Raw genomic sequence first — 20663 nt, forward strand, 5'->3', positions numbered from 1 at the left:
CACAAAGAGAGAGAGTGATGTACGTGTGCCCAGGAGGCTTCTGGGTAATTTTTTCCCCAGCTCCTGTGAGGTCATTTGCTATGACCTCACCAGCTCATACATTTAGAAACACACCAAAAAGAAAACCTAACCAGGTACCTTCAATCAGCAGCCAACTGGCATGGAGTTTGATGGAAATGACCCAGGTGATCAGTCATCAGGAATGCACTCTTAAATTTGATTGGACTTGATTCACTAAGGACAGCTGTTTTGCTGGAGTGTTAAAAGCACTCAACAGAAGGATGGAGGGTTCTATGCTCCCCAGGTTATCAATTCTACTGTGTGAAGTACTGTTCATGCCATATATATATGTATGGTACTTCATACTTTTCAAAGCACTTTCACATATATTCTCATTGTTTTTGAGAGATACACTGCATCTTAGATGATATTGATGTTTATATTTACAGAGACTTAATCATACTTTGATAAATTGTAGCTAATTTTTAATGTCTTTATTCTTGGGTTCTAAATTCCTTTAAGTATTACCAGAAATTGGCAGGCCAACTAGTTTGAAAAGGTCTTATTCGATTTTTTTTAAGGTTATCTTGAGGACAGCGTTTTAAACAAATTTAAGAGTAATGAGATTGTTTTGTGGCACTTCATATTTGTAAAGTGGTTTTCATTTTTTGTTTTAAAAGAGGCTAGAGATACTTCTTTTCTAAAAAATATATAGCATAAGTCAGCAGTATTTAGTACCAGGTTGTTGGCTATGAGCCTTAAAACCTGGGAATAAAACCTTCCTCAATTTGTGTGCATGATACTAGATTTTCTCAGAATAGGGTGTAAAAAGAGATAAAAAGTTCTCATGTCCATTGTTTGCTTTCTGTCTCACTGTAATCATAAGTCCTAGAATGGAGATAGGTGAGATAGAAGAGAATCTCAGAAGTGGTCATAATATACCAATTTATTCTTTGGTATAAACCGTTAGGTCTCTAAAATGATTAAGGATGGATATGTAATTTCCAACATTTGTTATAGGAATATTTTTGAAAAGCAAATTAATTTTATTTTAATATGAGGCTATTTCTAAATGTTTTAATTGATTCTTTACCTGGAAGGTCCTTTTGTTAGGTATTAGTTCTTTTTGTTTGTTTCTTTTTATTGAGTCAAATGAAGTGAAAGTTTACTAGGTAGTATTAACCAGGATTCTCCTCTTAACCTCATTGTCTCAGTTTTCTTCTATGTAAAATGGATGGATTTGACTCAATCTCAAAGGTCCTTTCCAAGGCCTAAGTTCTCCAGCCCTTGATTGTGTAATTTTCAAGGAATGAACATTCATTTTAAAATAATTGTCATTCCTGTAGATGTGTAATTTCATTTTTTCCTCTTTTTGGAATGGAATTTGCAATATTTAAACATTTAATATACTGTGATTTTTAAAGAAAACTAACATTTTCTCAGTAGAACCATCTTCCTTCCCATTTTTTAGGAGATGTTGCCATTGAGCTCATTAATAAAGCTATCGATGAAAAAAATCCTGAGAAAACTCTGGAATCACTGTTGTTACCTGCTGCCAAATTGAGAAATGTGAACCCAGACAATGCTTATCACTATCAAGACATTCTGTTTAATACCAAATCAGAAAAAAGGAAGGTAAGTTCAAAGCGTCTCATGCTGCTTATGTGTGCAACGCCGCCCTTTGGAAAAAGCCAGAAAACTTTTTGTTAACGTATGCTATGTTCTTTCTTTTCATCTTTTATCCTGGGCTCCCTCAGTAGGTCTGCAGAAGCAGTGCTCAGACTCAATCGTACTGAACTAGTTCATTCCTAATTCCATTCAACAGTTATTGACTGATAACTCCATGCTTTTTCTTAGCAGTGTACCAGGTTCAGGGGGAGGAGAAAAGAAGGGCAGGTATTGGGCAGCAGGTAGGAAAGCAACATTCCTGTTCTTAAAATGCTTGGCATTTCACTGTGAGTAGATAAGACATATGCAATTTAAATTTCACATTTGCCCCATACTTTTTCTGTGCCAAAATGTGTGTAATGTTGATTTACAAAGTCAAAGACAGTAGCTACTGGCTTAGGCCTGGGATTCTTAACTCGAGTACTATAGACTTCCAAGGAGTCCATGAATTCAAAGATTCCATAAAATTGGATGGGGCAAAAAAAAAAAGCATTTTTTCCCCACTAACCTCTAACTGAAATTTAGCATTTCCTTTAATTATTTTAAAATATTATTTTGCAAAAAGATCTATAATCTTCATCATATTGCCAAAAAAGGGAGGAGCCATGTGACACCCAAAAATGTTAACCCCAGGTTTAGGCTTTCTCATTCATAGAAAATAGAGGATTTGAGCTAGTCATTGGAAGATTGTCAAGGTTTGGTTCTATGACTTAGAAGGGAAATATTCTGGACAGGGGGAATAGCTTGCACAAAGTCTGATTACTTCCTTGCTTTTTCCCCATGGCCTCAAAGGTTGCTCAAGGGTTTAGTGAATTTTTGAGCATGTGAACCAGGTGTACCAATATCCCAGGTCAGTGGTGCACTATAAGGAGCCTCAAACCCCAGTATCTGTGCTCGTGGGTGGTTATTTGCCATGCCATGCCCTTGGTTCATTACTCATTAAGACTTGGGGAGTACAAGAGGTTGAAGCAAGGTGAGCAGAGAGCACATAGACTCCCTAGCTTACAGCTGCTGGAGGAGTCTTCTCTGAGATCAGCCCAACTCCAGAGAGACCAAGAACTGTTAGAAGCAGGGATTCCAGGACCCTTCCAGAGAGTTCCAGTCTGAAGCAACATGGACTTGGAGTCCTCAGTTCAAATCTTGCCTCACACCCTTAACTGGTTATTTGACCTTAGGCAAACTACTTAAGCTATTTGTGTCATGAATTAAAAGGTTGGACTTAACAATTTCTAGAGTTCTTTCTAGTCATGATCCTATGGTCCTATAAAATACTTTCCTAAGGAATTCTTCAGAATGTGTCAAAAAACAGTGAATCGGGGCAAGTAGGTGCACAGCGAATAGAGCTCCTGCCTTGGAGTCAGGAAGACTTGAGTTCAAATCCGCCCTCAGACACCTGAAACTTACTAGCTGTGTGACCCTAGGCAAGTCACTTAACCCCAATTGCCTCACCCAAAAGCAAAAAAAAAAATAGTGAAGTCTTTTAATCTAGCAAAAGGCAACTGAGGAAGATTCTTAGCAAATAACAATTGGTCACACAGACTTGTTTTGACCTATACCACACCTCCTAGGCCCTAGATACAGGATCTGCTCTGGAATGATCCAGGGCTGCAGGAGAAAGATGTTCAATATGTCCCACCTTGTATTTCGTACTTGACTGTGGAATTATCCATGGAACTCTACTAAAGCAGATTCTCTGAGCCGCATATAGAAATTTGAAAACTTTTTGTCATTTTTGTTTTTCCTAGGATTTGGATAGGGAAGTTAGAGCAGAGAAGTGACAAGTCAAAATATTGAGTGTCTTTGTTTGCTGCTGTGGTAGCCTCGCCAGTGAGCAGAAACTTTCTCCATCCAGGGGATTCTGGGACCATTGCCCATGGATAGAAAGGGTCTGAGAGCAGCATCCTGTCTAAGACTTTGGGAAAACCACAGTCACAGTGAGAGAAAGAAGTCAGAGAGGGAGGCCAGTAAGAGAATGATTCTCTCTGTCTTATCTCTTCCTGCTTGCTTCTTTATCTCCTTCCTGAGCTGGTTTGGGGGAAGGGGCAGATAGCACTGGTGGGGCTAACACTCTTTTTCTGGCCTACCTTTTCCCTAATTCTGCCAGCCCCAAACATTTTCAAGACTATATCTCAGACCTTCAGAGCTGTGTGGTTGTGCCTGGTTCTGTTAGGCTGTCAGAAAGTGTTGGGCCTGGTTGATTTAGGGCACTGTAATGTTTAGAGGCCCTAAGGGAAGAGGAATATGAGAATAGGGTCCTGGCTTGAGCAATAGAAGACTTAAGTCTGGTCTGTCACTGACCCACTCTGACATTTTGTTAATCTCCAACTCCACCCCTCCCTGTCTAAGGAACCAGCAGACCATATGGTTTTTTTTTTTTACTTTCTGCACATGGTCCAGTGAAATTGCTTTACTTATGTCCTTAAGCAGCTATCCAGAGAAACTAACATAAGAGAGGAAGCATACAAAGTACAGCGATGTCTTTAGGAGAACCCTAGTTAATTAAATCTGTAAAATGTTAGGGTCAGAATAGATGTTTTGTAAGATCCTGGAGTCAGGAAGATCTGAGTTCAAATATGGCCTTGGACACTTACTAGCTATGTGACCCTGGGCAAGTCATTTAACCTGTATTTGCTTCAGTTCCTCATCTGTAAAATGGGAACACACTGGAGAAGGAAATAGCAAACCACTCTAGTATCTTTGTCAAGAAAGAACCCCAGAGACAGTGTCCATGGGGTCGAGTAGAGTCAGACAGGAATGAACAACAAGATCCTTGAAGTTCTAGGATTGCGTGATTCTCAGATTCTGTGAAATTCCTTCCTGAATTAAAGTCTTTTCCCCCCACTCTCTCTACCACCCATCCCTTTCTCTTTCACCATGACTTCTGGGTCTTTTGCTCATCCTACTCTTCCAGCCTTGATCAAATTTATTGAGCCTGCTGACTCGGCAGGGTTTGCTTGGCTCTGCCAATGACATGGTGCTGTAGTGAGATGGCACCCCCACCCCCACCCCCGCCTTTTATAATCACATCGCACCAAAGAAAACGAAAGTCAGTAAGCATCCCTTCAGTGCCTTCTGTAGACAAGGTCCTGTCCTGGGCGCTGAGGAACCAAAGGTAAAAACGAGCCAACCCTCACCCTGAAGGGTCTTATGTTCTAACTTCCTAAATTCTAATGTTAAAACAGGCTGTGTTGCTCCTGATATGGATACAAATGAAAGATGGTGTCACACACTATACTTTTCTATAGAGGCAACTATGTGGCATAATAGAGACCGTGGTTCTATCAGCATTCTGCATCAGAATGCTGAATTTGAACTGAGTTTAAATCCAGTCTCAGCTCTATTATCATAAAGAAGTTCAGAGTACACTGGGACTCTAGGTGTAAGCTGCTTACCTCCCAATAATGTCCGTACAGTTTTATACAGCTTACTTATACAAGGGCCGTCTTTTACCTTTTTTTTTTCATTTCTGTAAATGACTTGTGTGTGTAGATATCTTTATTCAAATCCTTCACAAAAATCTAGTGAAATACATATGTTAAAGTAAAAATAGTTTATAGGTTCACAAATATATACAAGTCAAAACTTAGTTTCTCCTTAGTTGTATAATCCATATTGCATGTTATTACATGTTTCTTACTACTTTCAAACATCTTTAGTGCTGCAAAATTTGTCTTAGCCTCTTTATATTTACTTCTCGTAGTATCGATTCCCCATTGCCCAGGTTTACTATTTATGGCTCAACTTGCAGCTATATATCGTATCTGTAAGAAATATTTATTTGAGATTTTCTCACAAAAATAGTTTCTCCATTAAAAAAAAATTCTGAAAAGAAAACTTCCTAACCATTATAGTGATCTCAAAGTAGAATGTAGTAAAGTTGCCTTTCACTGGGAATCTTTTGTCAAAGCTTGGATGACAGCTTGTTGGAAATACCATTGAAGGGTATTTTTAAAATTTTGGTATGGATTGGACTAGCTTATCTATGAAGTTTTTTTTTAATTCTAAGATTCTGTCATTCTAACTAGGAGTGAACATTTGCTAACTAAGCTAATATACCTAATTTAACCTATATTATAGCCTTATTATTTTTATTGATCCCAATAATATTTTTTAAACCCTGACTTTATGGACCTAAATACACTATCATATCAGATCTAATATTTTTCTCTTCTTCCCGCAATGAAATTCCTGAAATCTGTGTATATAAGACTCCATGTTAATCTCCATAGAATTTTTTTTTTGTATTTGAAAGAAGCTAAGATCATTTGTTCAGAATACCATATAGAAAATTGGGAAAATGCAGGGTTTTTTAAAAAAAAGGTGAATTTTGTATAGGTAGGACAGACTGGAAGGGGCTTTTTGTCATCTTCAGCCCCTCTGAAGGAACACCAGAAACATACTTTTATAATGATCCTTCCCAATACCAATAATTATTCACTTTGTCATGGACTAAATGAATCTTTTTACTTCTCACATGCATATGGATTTTATTATTGATGCAAAGTTGGCTATAGATTTTCCTGCAAATATCATTGTTGCACTAGTGGACTTCAGGTACATACTGAAAGCATATGTCTAACAAAATGCTAGCTTTTGCCAGAGTTGTGTGTATGTGGAATACAGAAACTGTAGCCTACATATATTTATATCTTTGTACCTCATAGGATGAATATGTATAATAGAACTTCTTAGAAATAAATATCTCAGTATCACATACACATAGATGTTATCTTACTGGTCTCTAAGGTGTCTTTACAATTGTCAGGTAGGCACTGGACCGATCTGTGATTTTGACATTAGGAAGTAAAGGAATGGATCTAGGCAGCTGTTCAAGCTGCCCAGGCACAATGCTATGAGATAGGAAAAATATAAGTCATCTATGTTGTTGTTGTAGTAGTTCATATGATGAGTAATAAGTAATATGTTGCTTGGTGTGAAACAGATGGCAAAAATCACTAGGATGAGGAGACTCACTTTAATATACCAGAACCATTTCTGATCATAGGCCTTAAGTGTCCGGATGATGGATGTGTAACAGAAGATAATGACAGCAAGTGGAATTACAAATCCAACAAAGGCCAGAGAGATGAAGTAGTAGAGATGGAAGGGTGACATCATCTCACAGGTGTTATGTACATCATGACAGGTATAGATCCCAATTTGGTCCAGGTAATACACTTGCTTTGTTATGAAGAGTGGCACCATATATAAGAAAAGAGTGGCCCACACCACGCCACAAGCAAGCATTGTGTAAGTGCGCTTTGGGAGCCTACGGTAGGTGAAAGGGTGAACAATGGCCAGGTAACGGCTGATGCTGATGCAGGCAAGGAGCAGAGTGGTGCAATACATGTTGCCATAGAAGACAGCGGTGATCATACGGCACATGGCTTCTCCAAAGAGCCAGTTATTTCCATGGAGATGGTAGGCTATCTTAAAAGGAAGTGTGACACAAAAGAGGAGATCTGCCACAGCCAAGTTAATGTAGAAGATGTTCATTGAGATGGACTTGGCCTGGAAGTAAAGCATCCATAGGGTTGCTGTGTTGACTGACACACCCACTGAGAATACCGCTATGTATATGGCAGGTATCAGCCTGGTGCTTAGGGAGCTCGTCAGATAGCCTATGGTGTTATTGTTTACACGGAGGGTAACAACACTTGATTTATCCATAGCACACTTCTCTTTAGTTGGAGTAGCCATAGTCCACCCTTCTATAACAAAATCAGGAAATTTTTCATAGGAACTTTTGGGGGCACCTCGAAAGGTCTTGATATCTATGATTGATTCTCCAGCATCATCAGGGTCATGATCTGTACCTATAATTGAAAAGAATATTTAAGTTAGCAAGTACTTTCTTATGAAGGTCATAGCTTTGGATTTGCAAACAAAGCTTTTTGCATGATCACCTATAACTTTGTGCAGTTGTGATAGTTGTGAGGTTTGTTTTTGTGACTGTTTTTCTGTTTTATTTTTAAGACATGCTTGTTCAGGCTCAGTTAATCCACAGGTATTTGTTGACTACCTTCTAAATATCTGACATAATGCTCATCAGTGTAGAGGACACAAAAGACAAATGAAATATGAGACCATGTACCTCATACTTAAGGAGCTTAAAGTGGTAGTTGGAGAAACAAAACTAATAGGTGCAATTTAGAAATTCAAAATAGTTAAGCAATTAAGTGCCAAAGTGTATAATATGATCCCTAAGAATAATTCAAGGTAAGAGGATGGTGAGATTAGTGTGGGCATGAATGGTCAGGAAAAGCTTCTTAGAGGAGGTTGAGATTGTATGTATCTTAACATGTCAGTGGGTAGAGTTTAAATAAATAGAAGGAATGAGGATAATCTAATCAGGAGGCGAGAATGTGCATGAAATTAAAGAGATGATAATATTGTTAAATAATGAGACTGGTATAACTAGGATTAGAGGGTACTAAGAATAATATAATTCTTTGACCATTTGCCAATATAAATTCATCTCTTGGAACTCTTCACATGCAATCTTACGTCCAGCACCTAGTGAGGTGATTTGTTATGTGAGCACTGAATCATATTCCTTGGTATCAATGAAACCATAAGACATCCCACCAAAAATATTGCATGCAAACAGAAGGATGACTCATAGTTTCTCCTTGGAAATGTGTGCATAATGGAATTGGTAGAGTTGATTCTTTGTTTGCTCCAAGGAATTGAGAAACATAATTTCTTAAGATATTTGAATGTCTTGCCTTTTTTTTTTTTTTGGCTAAGCAATGGGGTTAAGTGACTTGCCCCAGGGCCATACAAGCTAGTAAGTGTCAAGTGTCTGAGGCCAGATTTGAGCTCAGGTCCTCCTGACTCCAGGGCAGGTACTCTATCCACTGTGCCATCTAGGCTGCCCCTAGATGTCTTGTTTTTTGATGCTCACAAAGAGGATAAGCAAATTGTCCATCATGAAGATAAATTTAGTTTGTATGCCAATATCTGTCGCAGAGAATGAAAAAGCAGGAGAGAAATTCTTCAAGGGTCTCTAAACTAAGTGCCTTGATACTTCAAGGATGGTCACAGCACTCTAAAAACTGTTATAAAATATAGTTTGTAGTCAAGAAACAAAAACAAACGGTTTATATTCTGATGCTCCACACCCTAAATGCTTTAGACCAGAACAGAAGCCATTGTGGCAAACTGAACAATATCATAATGAAAAGAAATCAACTAGGATTGCAGAGGATGTAGAAAAGAAGTTATAATGTATGACTTCTTGAACCAAGACTGTTTGAATATAGTTTGGCTACAAAAGATGAGAAATAAACAAAGATAAAAACTATGTTTTGCTTTCACCATTTCTTTTAAAATGTACTTAATGGAATTTGTTAGCCACAGTAGGAAAGTTGAAATAAACCAGACAATGTATCAGTGTGTGTGTGTGTATATTTATATATATATATGTGTGTGTGTGTATATATATATATGTATGTATAGATATATGTATGTATGTATAGATATATGTATGTATGTATGTATGTATGTATAGATATAGATACATATATATGTATGACCACACATATGATTAGAAAAGGAGGTAGTTTTGTTAAGTATTGAAAAGGAAACATCCTATCAATGGACAACAAAAGAGATAGTATTCTGTAATACAGAAGTGTCAAACTTGTGGCTTGCCCTAGTTGAGAAATGTTTAATAAAATAAATGAAAATACAATACAGCATAGATAATGTTAATTTGTAGTTCTCTGGTTAATCCCTGCAAGGATCCAATTCTATTTGAGTTTGACAGTATTCCTATGATGGATAGAGTCAGGAATACTTGGGTTACCACCTCAGGCACTACCTGTATGATCCTCTGAAAATAATGTAACTTTTTGCAGGTTCAGTTTCCTTATCTATAAAATGGGAATCTAATAACACCCACCTCCCATGATTGTCGTGGGGATCGAATGAGATGTGTATAAAGTGCTTTACAAAACTCAAAGCATTCTGTAAATGCAAGCTATTTTTATCATTATACCTGAGTACCATTGAGATAATGAAGAGAACCAGGAGAAAGCTTACAGAACATTGGGTACATAATCTGTAGAGGTTTTGTTGAAGGACATTGACACAAATTGCCTAGACTGGGATTCTACCCTGGAGGAAGTACGCACACTGAAGAGTTCATAATGCCACCTGAGTATCTAGATGAATCCGTATGGAGTTGGAAATAGTCAACCTGAGGTTGAGTAAGAGGAATGGACTGGAGCTATGGACGCCATTGGAGTGGTGAAAGTCACTGAAGGAATGCATTTAGAAAGAATAGCTGAATTGCTAGAACTGAGCCCTTGACATCTTTCCTATAGTTTAACAATGCAGAAGAAAGATTTGGAATGAAAATTTTCGCTTTTGTTACTCACCTAGCGCATTGGTATATATATACCAATACTTAAGGATTTAAACATTGGCAAATGTAGTGAGCCTTACCTACTAAAGAATTTTCTTTCATGTTTTAGAGTACAATTAAGAATTCCTATTGAAAGTAAATAAGACTGAATAATGAACTAACTGACTGGCCAAAAATTGGCTCCTAAAAGGGAGAGGTGAAAATGCCTCTACCCCATGCCCCTCCCCCAGGGTGTGACTGCTTGTATCGATATCTCTTTGGGGTGTTAGTAGGGTTTTTTTGCTTGTTTGTTTGTTACCAAGCTCATGAGTAACAGATCGAATGAAATAATCAGTCTTTGCTCGGGAGAGATGATGTTGGAACATATCTCCTCTCAATAGAGGTGATGGTGGTCTATGCGTACAGATTGGTATATTCTGTCAGTTACAGTCATTTTATCAGATGGTTTTGCTTAAACATTTTTTCTTATAAGAGGATATTTTGGAGGGTGTTGAAAGTGATTCTTGATAAAACAAAAAGAATTAAAATAAAAAATATGAGGTCATAATTAAGAAACTCCTATTCCTTGAAGTCGCATCATGTTTTGACCGTACTGGGATGGGTAACTTTTGGCTCTGGTAATATAATGACAGGTCTCTTAATCTCCTTGGAGTTCCCTTTCCTTGTCTAAACATTTGATCTTATAATTAACAAGAGTTGAACTACATCACCTCTAACACCTTTTTTTTTAGCATGATTCAGTGAACAAAAGTTTTTAAACATTATTAATATTTAAATTATTGTGTTCAGTATTAGGCATAGAGACAGACCCAAGACAATCCCTTCCCTCGAAAGGCATATAGTTCCACTGGGAGCAATGAATCAACAAACATTTATTAAGTACCTACTATGTTCCAGGTATTGCGCTAGGTGCTAGAGTTACATACAACTGCAAAAGTTATACAGTCACTGCCTTCATGGAGTTTCTATTCTCCTTGAACCAAATACCCACATCTAAGTAAATACAGAATGTATTCAGCCTCCTTTGCAGTTCCTCACACGTAATGGTCTGTCTCCTGAGTTTAGACGTTTTCACTGGCTGTCGACCCTGCCTAGAACTCCTTCCCTCCTCCTCATTGCTTCCTTCAGGTCTCATCTACAATTCTGCCTTCAAGAAGCTTTTCCCAATCCTCATAATCTTAATGCCTTCCTTCTGAGATTGCTTCCAATTTACCCTGTGTGTATACTATGTGCCCATAGATTGTTTGCATGTTGTCTGCTCCCTTAGACTTTCTGGAGAACAGGAACGATATTTTTTGCCTTTTTTTGGCATTTTCTGGACTTAGCACAGTACCTAGCATGTTGCTAGACTTACTGAGTGACTAAAAAGTAACTTTGAGGGTGGATTACTAACAACCATTGTTTGTCCTTTATTTTGGAAGAGAACCAATGATGTCATAGGGTGATGTCTTGACTTGTATGTGGATTGGATGTTAGTGAGGCAGAATTACACCTCATTCTCTTCTAGAGTCATTGAAGTCCAGTGGCAAGACAAAAGTCAGATTGACTGGTAATGGCCCGGGAGGCAGTGGATAACCTTGGTGTTCAGGATGTGTCTGATGAGGCTCTCCACAAAGCCTGCTCTAGCCACCTTCCTGGCCTTGGAACAATTTTTTCTCTTCTGCCCATTCCCTCGAGGGAAGTATCCACATATTTGGGATAGACATTCCCCTAATTTACCAATGTGTTTGATGCCCTTTGATTACCCCCAACCTGGTTCAGCATGTCTGCAGAGATGGTTTACTGAGTGTGGCCATTGCATGTGCTATAGCTTCTTGAAACCACAAGTGAGAGTAGAATGCCAGGTGGACACCAAAGATAGATGAGCAGCCTGGAAAAAGGCTCAGCAAGCCCTCACACCAGAGCTGCTGGTTCTTCCTGAATACTCCATATACCCCTACTGGCAACTGGAGCAATCAGGAAGGGCCTCTTATGAAGACCATACTGGGGGCAGCTAGGTGGCACAGTGGATAGATAGAGCACTGGCCCTGAAGTCAGGAGGACCTGAATTCAAATCCGGCCTCAGACCAAACACTTGACACTTACTAGCTGTGTGACCCTGGGCAAGTCACTTAACCCCAATTGCCTTTAAAAAAAAAAGACCATACTGGAGGGGAACATTGAAGACTTCTAGGGAAGTCAAGAAGTGATATTGAAGAGGTAGGGTGTGAAAGACAGCTATCTTAAGATAAGAAGGACGGTGCAGGGAATGTCAAATAGTACAGTTTGTCTGAAATGTTGAGTGCACAAAGTAGAATAATGTGTAGTAGGCCTGGAACGTGGGATGGGAGGGAACACTGGACACTGTGCTAAGCATTTACAAATATCTATTTGATCCTCAAAACAACCCTGGGGGGTGGGTAGATATTATTTTTATTATTATTCCTATTTTGCAGATGAGGAAACTGAGGCAGCCAGAAGCAAGGTTAAGTGACTTGCTCAGGATCACACTGCTAGTTTTGAGGTCAGACTTGAACTCAAATCTTCCTTATTGTAGGCCCGATGCTAAGAGTGTGAAGGGCTGTAAATTCCCCAAAGAGGCATTTGCATAGTCAGGCTTGGGCTTTAAGAATGTCACTTTGAGAACCGCTTGGAGCAGGAGTTCTTAATCTGGAGATAGATTTCAAAGAGTCTGTGAGTTTGGAGGATGATAGGAATTATATTTTTATGTAAATGCAGTTTCCTTTGTAATCCTATGTATGTTTGTTTTTCCAACGCGTGTACAAGCATCATTCTGAGAAACGACCATGAACTTAACCTGACTGCCAAATGGTCCATGATACAGCAAGGTTTACGAGCTCCTGGTACAGAGGATGACTTGAAAAAGGGAGATCTGAAATTCAATCATCCCTGGAGCTTCTAGGGAAAGGATTAGTTGCCAAAAATTAAAAAAAAAAAGTATATCTTTCCTGCATTTTATATGAAGTATATACTATAAATATCTGGCTTTAATTTAACAAATTCTTGTTCATTATGTATAATAACAACAACAATTAACATTTACATACTACCTACTGTGTGCTTTGGAGCTAAGTGCTTTACAGATTTTTCTCATTTCATTCTCACGACATTTTGAGGTAGGTGCTATCATTATTAGTTCCATTTTGCAGCTGAAGATACTGTTGTGTTCAGTTGTTTTTCAGTTATGTCCTACTCTTTGTGACCTTATTTGAGGTCTTGGCAGAGATACTAGAGTGGTTTGCCATTTCCTTCTCCAACTCATTTTACAGATGAAGAAACTGAGGCAAACAGGTTAAGTGACTTGCCCAGGATCACACAGCTAGCAAGTGTCTGAGGTCACATTTGAACTCAGGTCTTCCTGACTTCAGTCCCAAGACTTGTCTGTGTCACCTTGTTGGCCCTGTATAAACATTTGCTGCATAAACAAAGTAGTATCCAAAATACAGCTGTATATGAGATGAATTGGTAAACTTACTCAGTTTTTTTGCTCTTTCACTTATTAATCCTTATTAGCTGTTTTGATAGATTTTTCTCCATTCTCACATGCCACCTGAAGATTAGCATTCTCCCAGGATAAATTAGGTTTCTCACAAAATCTTAGCAAAGAAAAGCAATTGTTCAGCTTGTTAATACATCTCATGTGACTTCTGAATGCCTTTATTCTAGTCACTAGCACTAAGGGGAGGGCGGAGAAAACCTTTTTGTAGAATGTGAGATTTTAGCTGAGATTAGAAGGAAGTCAGAGAAGTGAGGAGGGGTGTGTGTGTGTGTGTGTGTGTGTGTGTGTGTGTGTGTGTGTGTGTGTGTGTGTGTCTGTGTACTTTATATATATCAGAAGGCTTATATGACTTCCAGGATATATATGAGTTCCCTCAATGATAAGGGTCTGATTTATCCTTTGTCTCTTATTTTGTATATGATTGTTTGTATTTTAGTTCTTCATTTGATTGTGAGTTCCTTGTTTTTGTTTTTTGTTTTTTTAATTTTTTTTTATCCTCAGCTCTTAGCAGTAAATGCTTGTTGCCTTATATTTTGTGCGAGATTAGACTTTAGATCTCTTCCAAAACACTGTATTCATATGGTAACAGAAACAAGGGAAAAGTTTTCATATATGGTTTTGTTCCTGCTAGATAGAGGTCATGTCCAAGGTGTGTGTGTGTGTGTGTGTGTGTGTGTGTGTGTGTGTGTGTGTATGTGTATATACACACACATATTCTCTCTCTCTCCTCTCTTCTCTCTCTCTCTCTCTCTCTCTCCATATATACACACACACGTATGTACATATACATTCATATACATACACAACTAGATGTGTTGAGGTTAAGACGTCTGTGTGACATCTAATTTGAGATGTCCAGAACACATTTGGAGATGGGATACTGGAAGTCAGTAAGGAATTCAGCCCTAAGGCTTAATAATAAGTAGATTGGAGAATCATTTGTAGAGAGATGATAATTAAATCCATGAAAGCTAAATAGAGAAGAAAAGAGTGTCCAGGACAGACTCTTGGGAATGCTCATGGTTAGTGGGCAGACCTACATTGAAAAAAGGCCATTAGATTTTTAACAAAGTGTTTCTTTATAATAAGTTGACAATGCAAAATGTTTAGAGCCATATTTTATAGATAAATAAATATAAATCCTAGAATATTGTCCCTGATAAAGGAATGTTTAAAAAAAAGTATATGTCACAATTTAAAATCAATTCTTATGCTTACATAATGATGACTTTCCCGAAAACATGCCATGATAAACAGTAATGGTATTCATAAATAGGTTGGCCCGCCCCTTTTGTAAGACTTTCCTAAAATTATCCAATTTAATTTGGTTCAGTATAGATCATCCTAATATATTTCTTCTTTATAATTAGGTTTGTAAAATATATGCATTTCAATATTTGATACCTTTTATTTAAAGATTAATCCATCTACTTTCTAAAGCATGAAAATTGATAAAATGTTTCAGAAGTTTTCCTTTGATAAAAGATCCCAGCAAAAGGATTATGAGACCAATTCAAAGACATGATATAGATTATTTCATTGATAGACTTCAATGAAAATTATAGTAATTACCTAACTTTGTTTTGATTACTCTCTCCTTTTTTTAAACTTCACCTGCCTTTTAATTTTTTTTAAAGTATAAACTATGATTTCTCTTCTTAGAATAAACAGCTATTCAAAATTTTTTATTCTTAATTGTCCTACTCAGCATTTCAGCTTAAACTATTCCTAAAAAGAGGCCTGAATGTAAAGAATAAATGTTCCTGATTCATCAGCAGCACCTGTGTGATTGCGGCTGCTTTAGGGATTCCAACTCCCCATTTGAGCAACCCTTCTTTGAAAATGAATTAATTCACAATGCCTGTCTTCCGTGTGGCTCAGGAGTCACTGGGTACAAGTCTTTAGTAAGGTGTTAATTTTGAAGGAAACTATGACATTATACATTGATTCTTATCATATCCTAATGGGCAGGCAGTATAGAAAGAATAATTGTCATTTCATGGTACTTAACAACATTTTTAAAAAATTCTTCCGACCAATTTTCCTACTGAAAAATATAATTATGAAAGGACAACTTTTAACAGCCAGATTGCTTAGCTAAGGATATGCCATATGACTAAATATCTGGTTACCATAATCCCCTTGTAAAACTTTCCTGCAACCCCAACATATGCCAGATACCATAAGGAAGCTGGTATAAGAATCAGTGTTTTATTAGTATTAAAAAAACACATTTTGGGATTTTTCAGAGCCAATTATCAGATACCCAAAAGTGCCTCACAAAGAAAGGATAGTTGATTTAATTGCATTCACCAGTTTACTTTTATTGGGTCACAAAGCATGTCTCAGTACTACCAACTATAGTCAAATAGCATATGATCATTTTTAATCTTGCAGGGACCTTATTATATGAGAGAATTACATAAGAGCTGTATTTTTGTTTATTTATCATAGTCTAATACTTCAAGATTAAAATGTGCCTTTTTACTGAGACCTCATAATCTTTATAGTACAGGAAAACTTGTTAACCTGACCTATAACTTCTTATGTAAGTTAACTCACAATTTAAGGAAAAGACTTACCACTTTGACTCAGAGTTGATGATGATAAGAAAAGAAGTTGAATCGTTGCCCAAAGGAGAATTTTCATTTTGATCACTGGAATTCTCTTCATAAAATACTTCTGCTTCTTAGGGAAGGTGAAGATCTTTCCTTAATTTCATAATTTAACAACAGAGAATAAAGTGTTAGGAGTCTTCTTTCTCTAAGCGTGGTCAGGGCTGTGAACCACTGGGAAGTTCTCCTTAGCTTTCTGCAGCAAAAGGGTGTAGCACATCTGAATGTGTAAAATATGCATGACTCATTCTGAGCCTCTGGCAAACAAGGAAAATATTAAATTGCTCATAGAAAAAGCCATTTTAACTCTTAACTTTCGTTTAATACGAATTATTATTGGTAAGTGTGATTTCTACCCCATTCATGGTTAAAATGTGAATTTATAATTTTATTTATAAACAACAAAAGCATTCATGACCAAATGTACGTAATGATGATAGAAGTAAGCTAAAAATACAAACGGGGCTGGCCTCTTAGTTTTATTTAGTCCCATAATTTCAGTACTGCTTATTTGATAAAAATCAAGATAACTGTACTCTGGAATTCCTTTGTAATAACTGGGCTTTATTTATATGTTTCATTTAGGAGCTCTATATAAGCTTGCTTTTTTTCTCCCTAGCATAATCAACCTCAGCCCCAAAAACTATGCAGCATTTTCATAAAGTTTTAGTTGACCCACAGGATCTTTGCAATAACTCTGTGAGGAAGTGTTCCTTGTTTTATTGTAGGAGGGAGGAGGCTGCTTCACTGGGCCTCTGGGGACTTGTCTACAGTCACAGAGCTGTTAAGTAGCAGAACCAAGACTCAAACCCAGGATTTCTAAATTCTAATCCAGGGTTTCTTCCATTTTACAATGCCTAATAGGTTTTCTTAGTTTTTTCCCCTTTTTCCTCCCTCTATCTTCCAAAACCACGCCATATCTTAATTCTCAGATTCTTACATGCATAATGTAGATAAATTATTCATGTTATGAATGCATATTCATGACAGTCAGTAGTTGGGTGGCCACTTTGGATTATGTTCCATGTCTTCAGGCTCATGTAAATTTAATTTGTGTGAATAGATCTGGTGGCCTGAATATCACTTTGCATTGCAATCCTCCATACCCTATAAACACATAAAAATTAATTGATAAAGATTGAACATCAAATACCATGTTATAATCACAGTCATTTATAATAGTAATTTTAGAAACAAAGGTAATGACAGAGACGTAGTTTCCAATGTAGATTTTCTTTCTTTCTTTTCTTTTTTCTTTTTGCAAGGCAATCGGGGTTAAGTGACTTGCCCAGGGTCACACAGCTAGTAAGTTCCAAGTGTCTGAGGCTGGATTTTAACTCAGGTCCTCCTGACTACAGGGCTGGTGCTCTATCCACTGTACCACCTAGCTGCTCCTCCATTGTAGATTTAATAATTGACTGCAGGTTCCTTTGACTTACCCTGCTACTCTTTCTTTTCTTTTGGTGGATGCAATTGGAGTTAAGTGACTTGCCCAGGGCCATATAGCTAGTAAGTATTTGAGACTAGATTTGCACTCAGGTCTTCCTGACTCCAGGGCTAGTGCTCTATCCACTGTGCCACCTAGCTGCTTCTACTGCTTTAAGTAATGCTTAAAATGAATTTCACTTGAAAACCACAGGAGACTTTGGTTTAATTGAAATGGTCCCCATTAGTTCAGTTGATGTGACTAAGTACTTAGACATTAGAACATAATTGTTTTCCTTCCTGTGTTTAAGTTCATTCCATGATATACTTTCTACAGATTAGTGAGTTCCCAACTCTCTTCATGATTGTATTAAGCATAGCAAGGTAGCCCTTGTATGTGGCAATTAATAATTCTACTGTTGCAAATGTATCCCAAGGAGGGCCATCTCTGATCATCCTGATGTCTATCTGGCCACTGGACCCAGATGGCTCTGGAGGAGAAAATGAGGCAGGTAACCTTAGATAGCCCTCCTCACTTAAATCCAATTCACTTGCATGTCGTGACATCACCTTCCTGATGTCCTCTTCAAGAACAAAAGACAAACAACAATCCCAAGGAAATAATTTTAAAATCAAACAATGAGCATTTATTAAGAAGACAGAAGGATAGCAGGAAGGTGTACAAGGTAGCTCCCTCCCCCATAAAAAGAAAACATCTCTAAACAGATCTAGAAAAGGTACCAGACCAAATCCTCATGGGGAAATTCAAGCAAAAGTCACAATGAGTCATTTTGCCAGCCCAGATCAGCAGGGGAAAACAGAGAGGTTTGTGGACAGCTAGGGATGGGATCTGGCCAGTAATGGGTGGTGGCACCAAGTATTCCAGTGTAGGGAAAGTTTGTATACAGGGAAAGAGGGGCTCCCAGTTTTCAGAGGCATAGCCACTAGAGAGACTATGAAAGGCTTACTGCAGAATGTGACCCTTGAACTGAATATTGATTAAGCCAGTAGGTAGAAGTGAGGAGATAACCCATCCCTAGCATGTGAGGCAGCGAGCACAAAGGCATGAAATTAGGAGATGGAACATCATGTATGAAGGGCAGCCAGTAAGACAATGAGAGTGTATAGAGGGGAAGAAAGTATGAGAAGACTGGAAAGCTAGAAAGGTCCAGGTTGTAGAGTCAGCAGATTTCATATTTGATCCTGGAGCTGATGGGAAGTCTCCTGAGTAGGGGAATGTGATCAGACCTGCACATTAGAAAAATCACTTTTGAAGTTTTTTGTTTTGGGGTTTTTTTTGGGGGGGGGGGAGTATGGTTTGGAGTAAGGCAAGATGTGAGGCAGTTAGGGACTTTGAGTCAGGAAGACCTGAGTTCACATGTGGATTCAGACACTAGCTGTGTGATTCTGGGCATGTCACTTAACCCTGTTGACCTCCGTTTTCTCATCTGTAAGATGAGCTGGAGAAGGAAATAGCAAATCACTCCAGTATCATTTGCCAAGAAAACTCCAAATGGGGTCACAAAGAGTTGGAATGACTAAAACGACACAACACCAAGATGAGAGGTGAAACAAGTAGGAAGACGAATTAGGAAGTTATTACAATAGTCTGGGGAATGAGAAGGGAAGGGCCCAAACCAAAATGGTGGCCATGTGAATAAAGAGGAGGGTATATATCCAAAAGATAGTATGTGTAGTCTAGTCATGACAAGATTTGGCAACTGATTCGATGTTTGGGTGAGAGTGAGAAGTGAGGGTAACACCAAGCTTGCAAACATGGGCAACTAGAAGGTCAACCGAATTATAGATTGAGAGTTGAAGGGGACATTGTAGGTCGTCTGGGCCCCCCTTCTCATTTTACAAATGAGGCACTGAGGTCAAGAGAGGTTGTTTGCCCAGAGTCACATGGCTAATCAATGTCTAAATTGGGATTTGAACCCTGATTTTGCTGACTCTGAGCACTCTGTCCTTTCTGCCACATTGTCTCACGTACAGTAGAGGTCATGCCCTCCACACCAGTAGGGAAGTTTGAAAAAGGAGTGAGTTTATGGAGGAAGATAATGAGTTCTTTTGGGGGGCATGTTAGTTTTGAGATACTTACAAGATAGCCAGTTCAATGGGGTCTACAAGGCAAATGAAAATGTGGGACAGCAGCTCAAGAGAGAGACTAGGGCTGAATATATAGATCTGTACGTCATCTAAAGAAGATTTATAATTGAACCCATGGGAACTAATGAACTCAGAACAAGTATAGATAAAAAAAGAGGAGATTGTACCACAGAGCTAAGGGGGTACAGCCACAGTTTTTGCGCATGACATGCTCATAGTTCCAGCAAGTGAGACTGAGAATAAGTGGTCACAGAGGTTGGATGAATAGCCAAGAGAAGGCAGTGACATGAAAACCTAGAGAGGAGGTGATGACCAGAGAAGTTAAGAAAGCGAGGAGCAATAAAAGGTAACTATATTTGGTAATTAAGAGAGCATTGGTAACTTGGAGAGAGCAGCTTCAGTGGAATGATGAGGTCAGAAAGTATATTGCTGAGGGTTTAGAAGAGAGTGAAGGCTATGGATATGGGGGCACTGGTTGCAGGTGGCTTTTACAAGTGGTTTAGCTGAGAAAAGAAGGAAAGGCCAATTATTCCTTGGAATGGCAGGATCTTGAAAGGGTTTCTTAAGGATTTTGCAAACTTGAGTGTGCTTATATTCACTGGGGAAGGATCTGGTAGCTAGGAAGAGATTGAAGATTAGAGAGAAATAGGGGTTTACTGAGGGAACAATTTTCTGAAGAAAATGGAAAGGTATGGGATGAAGGGTATATGTAGAGGAGGTTTTCTGGGCAAATAAAAGTGCTACTTCTTAATCAAAGATTGAAAGAAAGGAGGATATACTGGGAAGGTGGAGAAGGTGATGTATGAATGGTATGAGATGGGAAGAAGGGGAGAAAATGAGTGTGTGTGTGTGTGTGTGTGTGTGTGTGTGTGTGTGTGTGTGTGTATGAGGTCCATCTGAGTAGCTGGGAGGGGTGGGGGAAGATAAGTAGATTGACTTTGGACATGTTGATTTTGGGAAGCCTGTGGCATGCAAT

General features: G+C 38.3%; 2 protein-coding genes across 3 annotated transcripts in view; one reads left to right on the top strand and one right to left on the bottom strand.

The window, feature by feature from the left end:
- IQGAP2 (IQ motif containing GTPase activating protein 2) overlaps positions 1 to 20663 on the top strand; it is a 391728-nt gene that overhangs the window by 282691 nt on the left and 88374 nt on the right. For both annotated transcript variants that reach the window (XM_020998497.1, XM_020998498.1), the window contains exon 13: positions 1472 to 1635. In XM_020998497.1, coding sequence (XP_020854156.1) covers positions 1472 to 1635 — 164 coding nt within the window. The remainder of the gene's footprint in view (positions 1 to 1471; positions 1636 to 20663) is intronic.
- On the bottom strand, positions 5142 to 16357 carry F2RL2 (coagulation factor II thrombin receptor like 2). Its single transcript, XM_020998501.2, has 2 exons — positions 16121 to 16357; positions 5142 to 7484 (listed from the first exon to the last, which is right to left on the bottom strand). The coding sequence occupies exons 1-2, from the start codon at positions 16209 to 16211 to the stop codon at positions 6430 to 6432; spliced, it is 1146 nt and encodes a 381-aa protein (XP_020854160.1). The 5' UTR covers positions 16212 to 16357; the 3' UTR covers positions 5142 to 6429.

Source organism: Phascolarctos cinereus, unplaced genomic scaffold (assembly GCF_003287225.1).
Source record: "Phascolarctos cinereus isolate Bilbo 61053 unplaced genomic scaffold, phaCin_HiC Scaffold_4;HRSCAF=312, whole genome shotgun sequence".
NCBI classification, from domain to species: domain Eukaryota; kingdom Metazoa; phylum Chordata; class Mammalia; order Diprotodontia; family Phascolarctidae; genus Phascolarctos; species Phascolarctos cinereus.

Coding starts and splice junctions, on each gene's coding strand:
- F2RL2 (XM_020998501.2), bottom strand. CDS start 16,211: ATGAAGAGAATTCCAGTGATCAAAATGAAAATTCTCCTTTGGGCAACG. Junction 7,485..16,120: donor ATCAACTCTGAGTCAAAGTG/GTAAGTCTTTTC, acceptor TTTCAATTATAG/GTACAGATCATGACCCTGAT.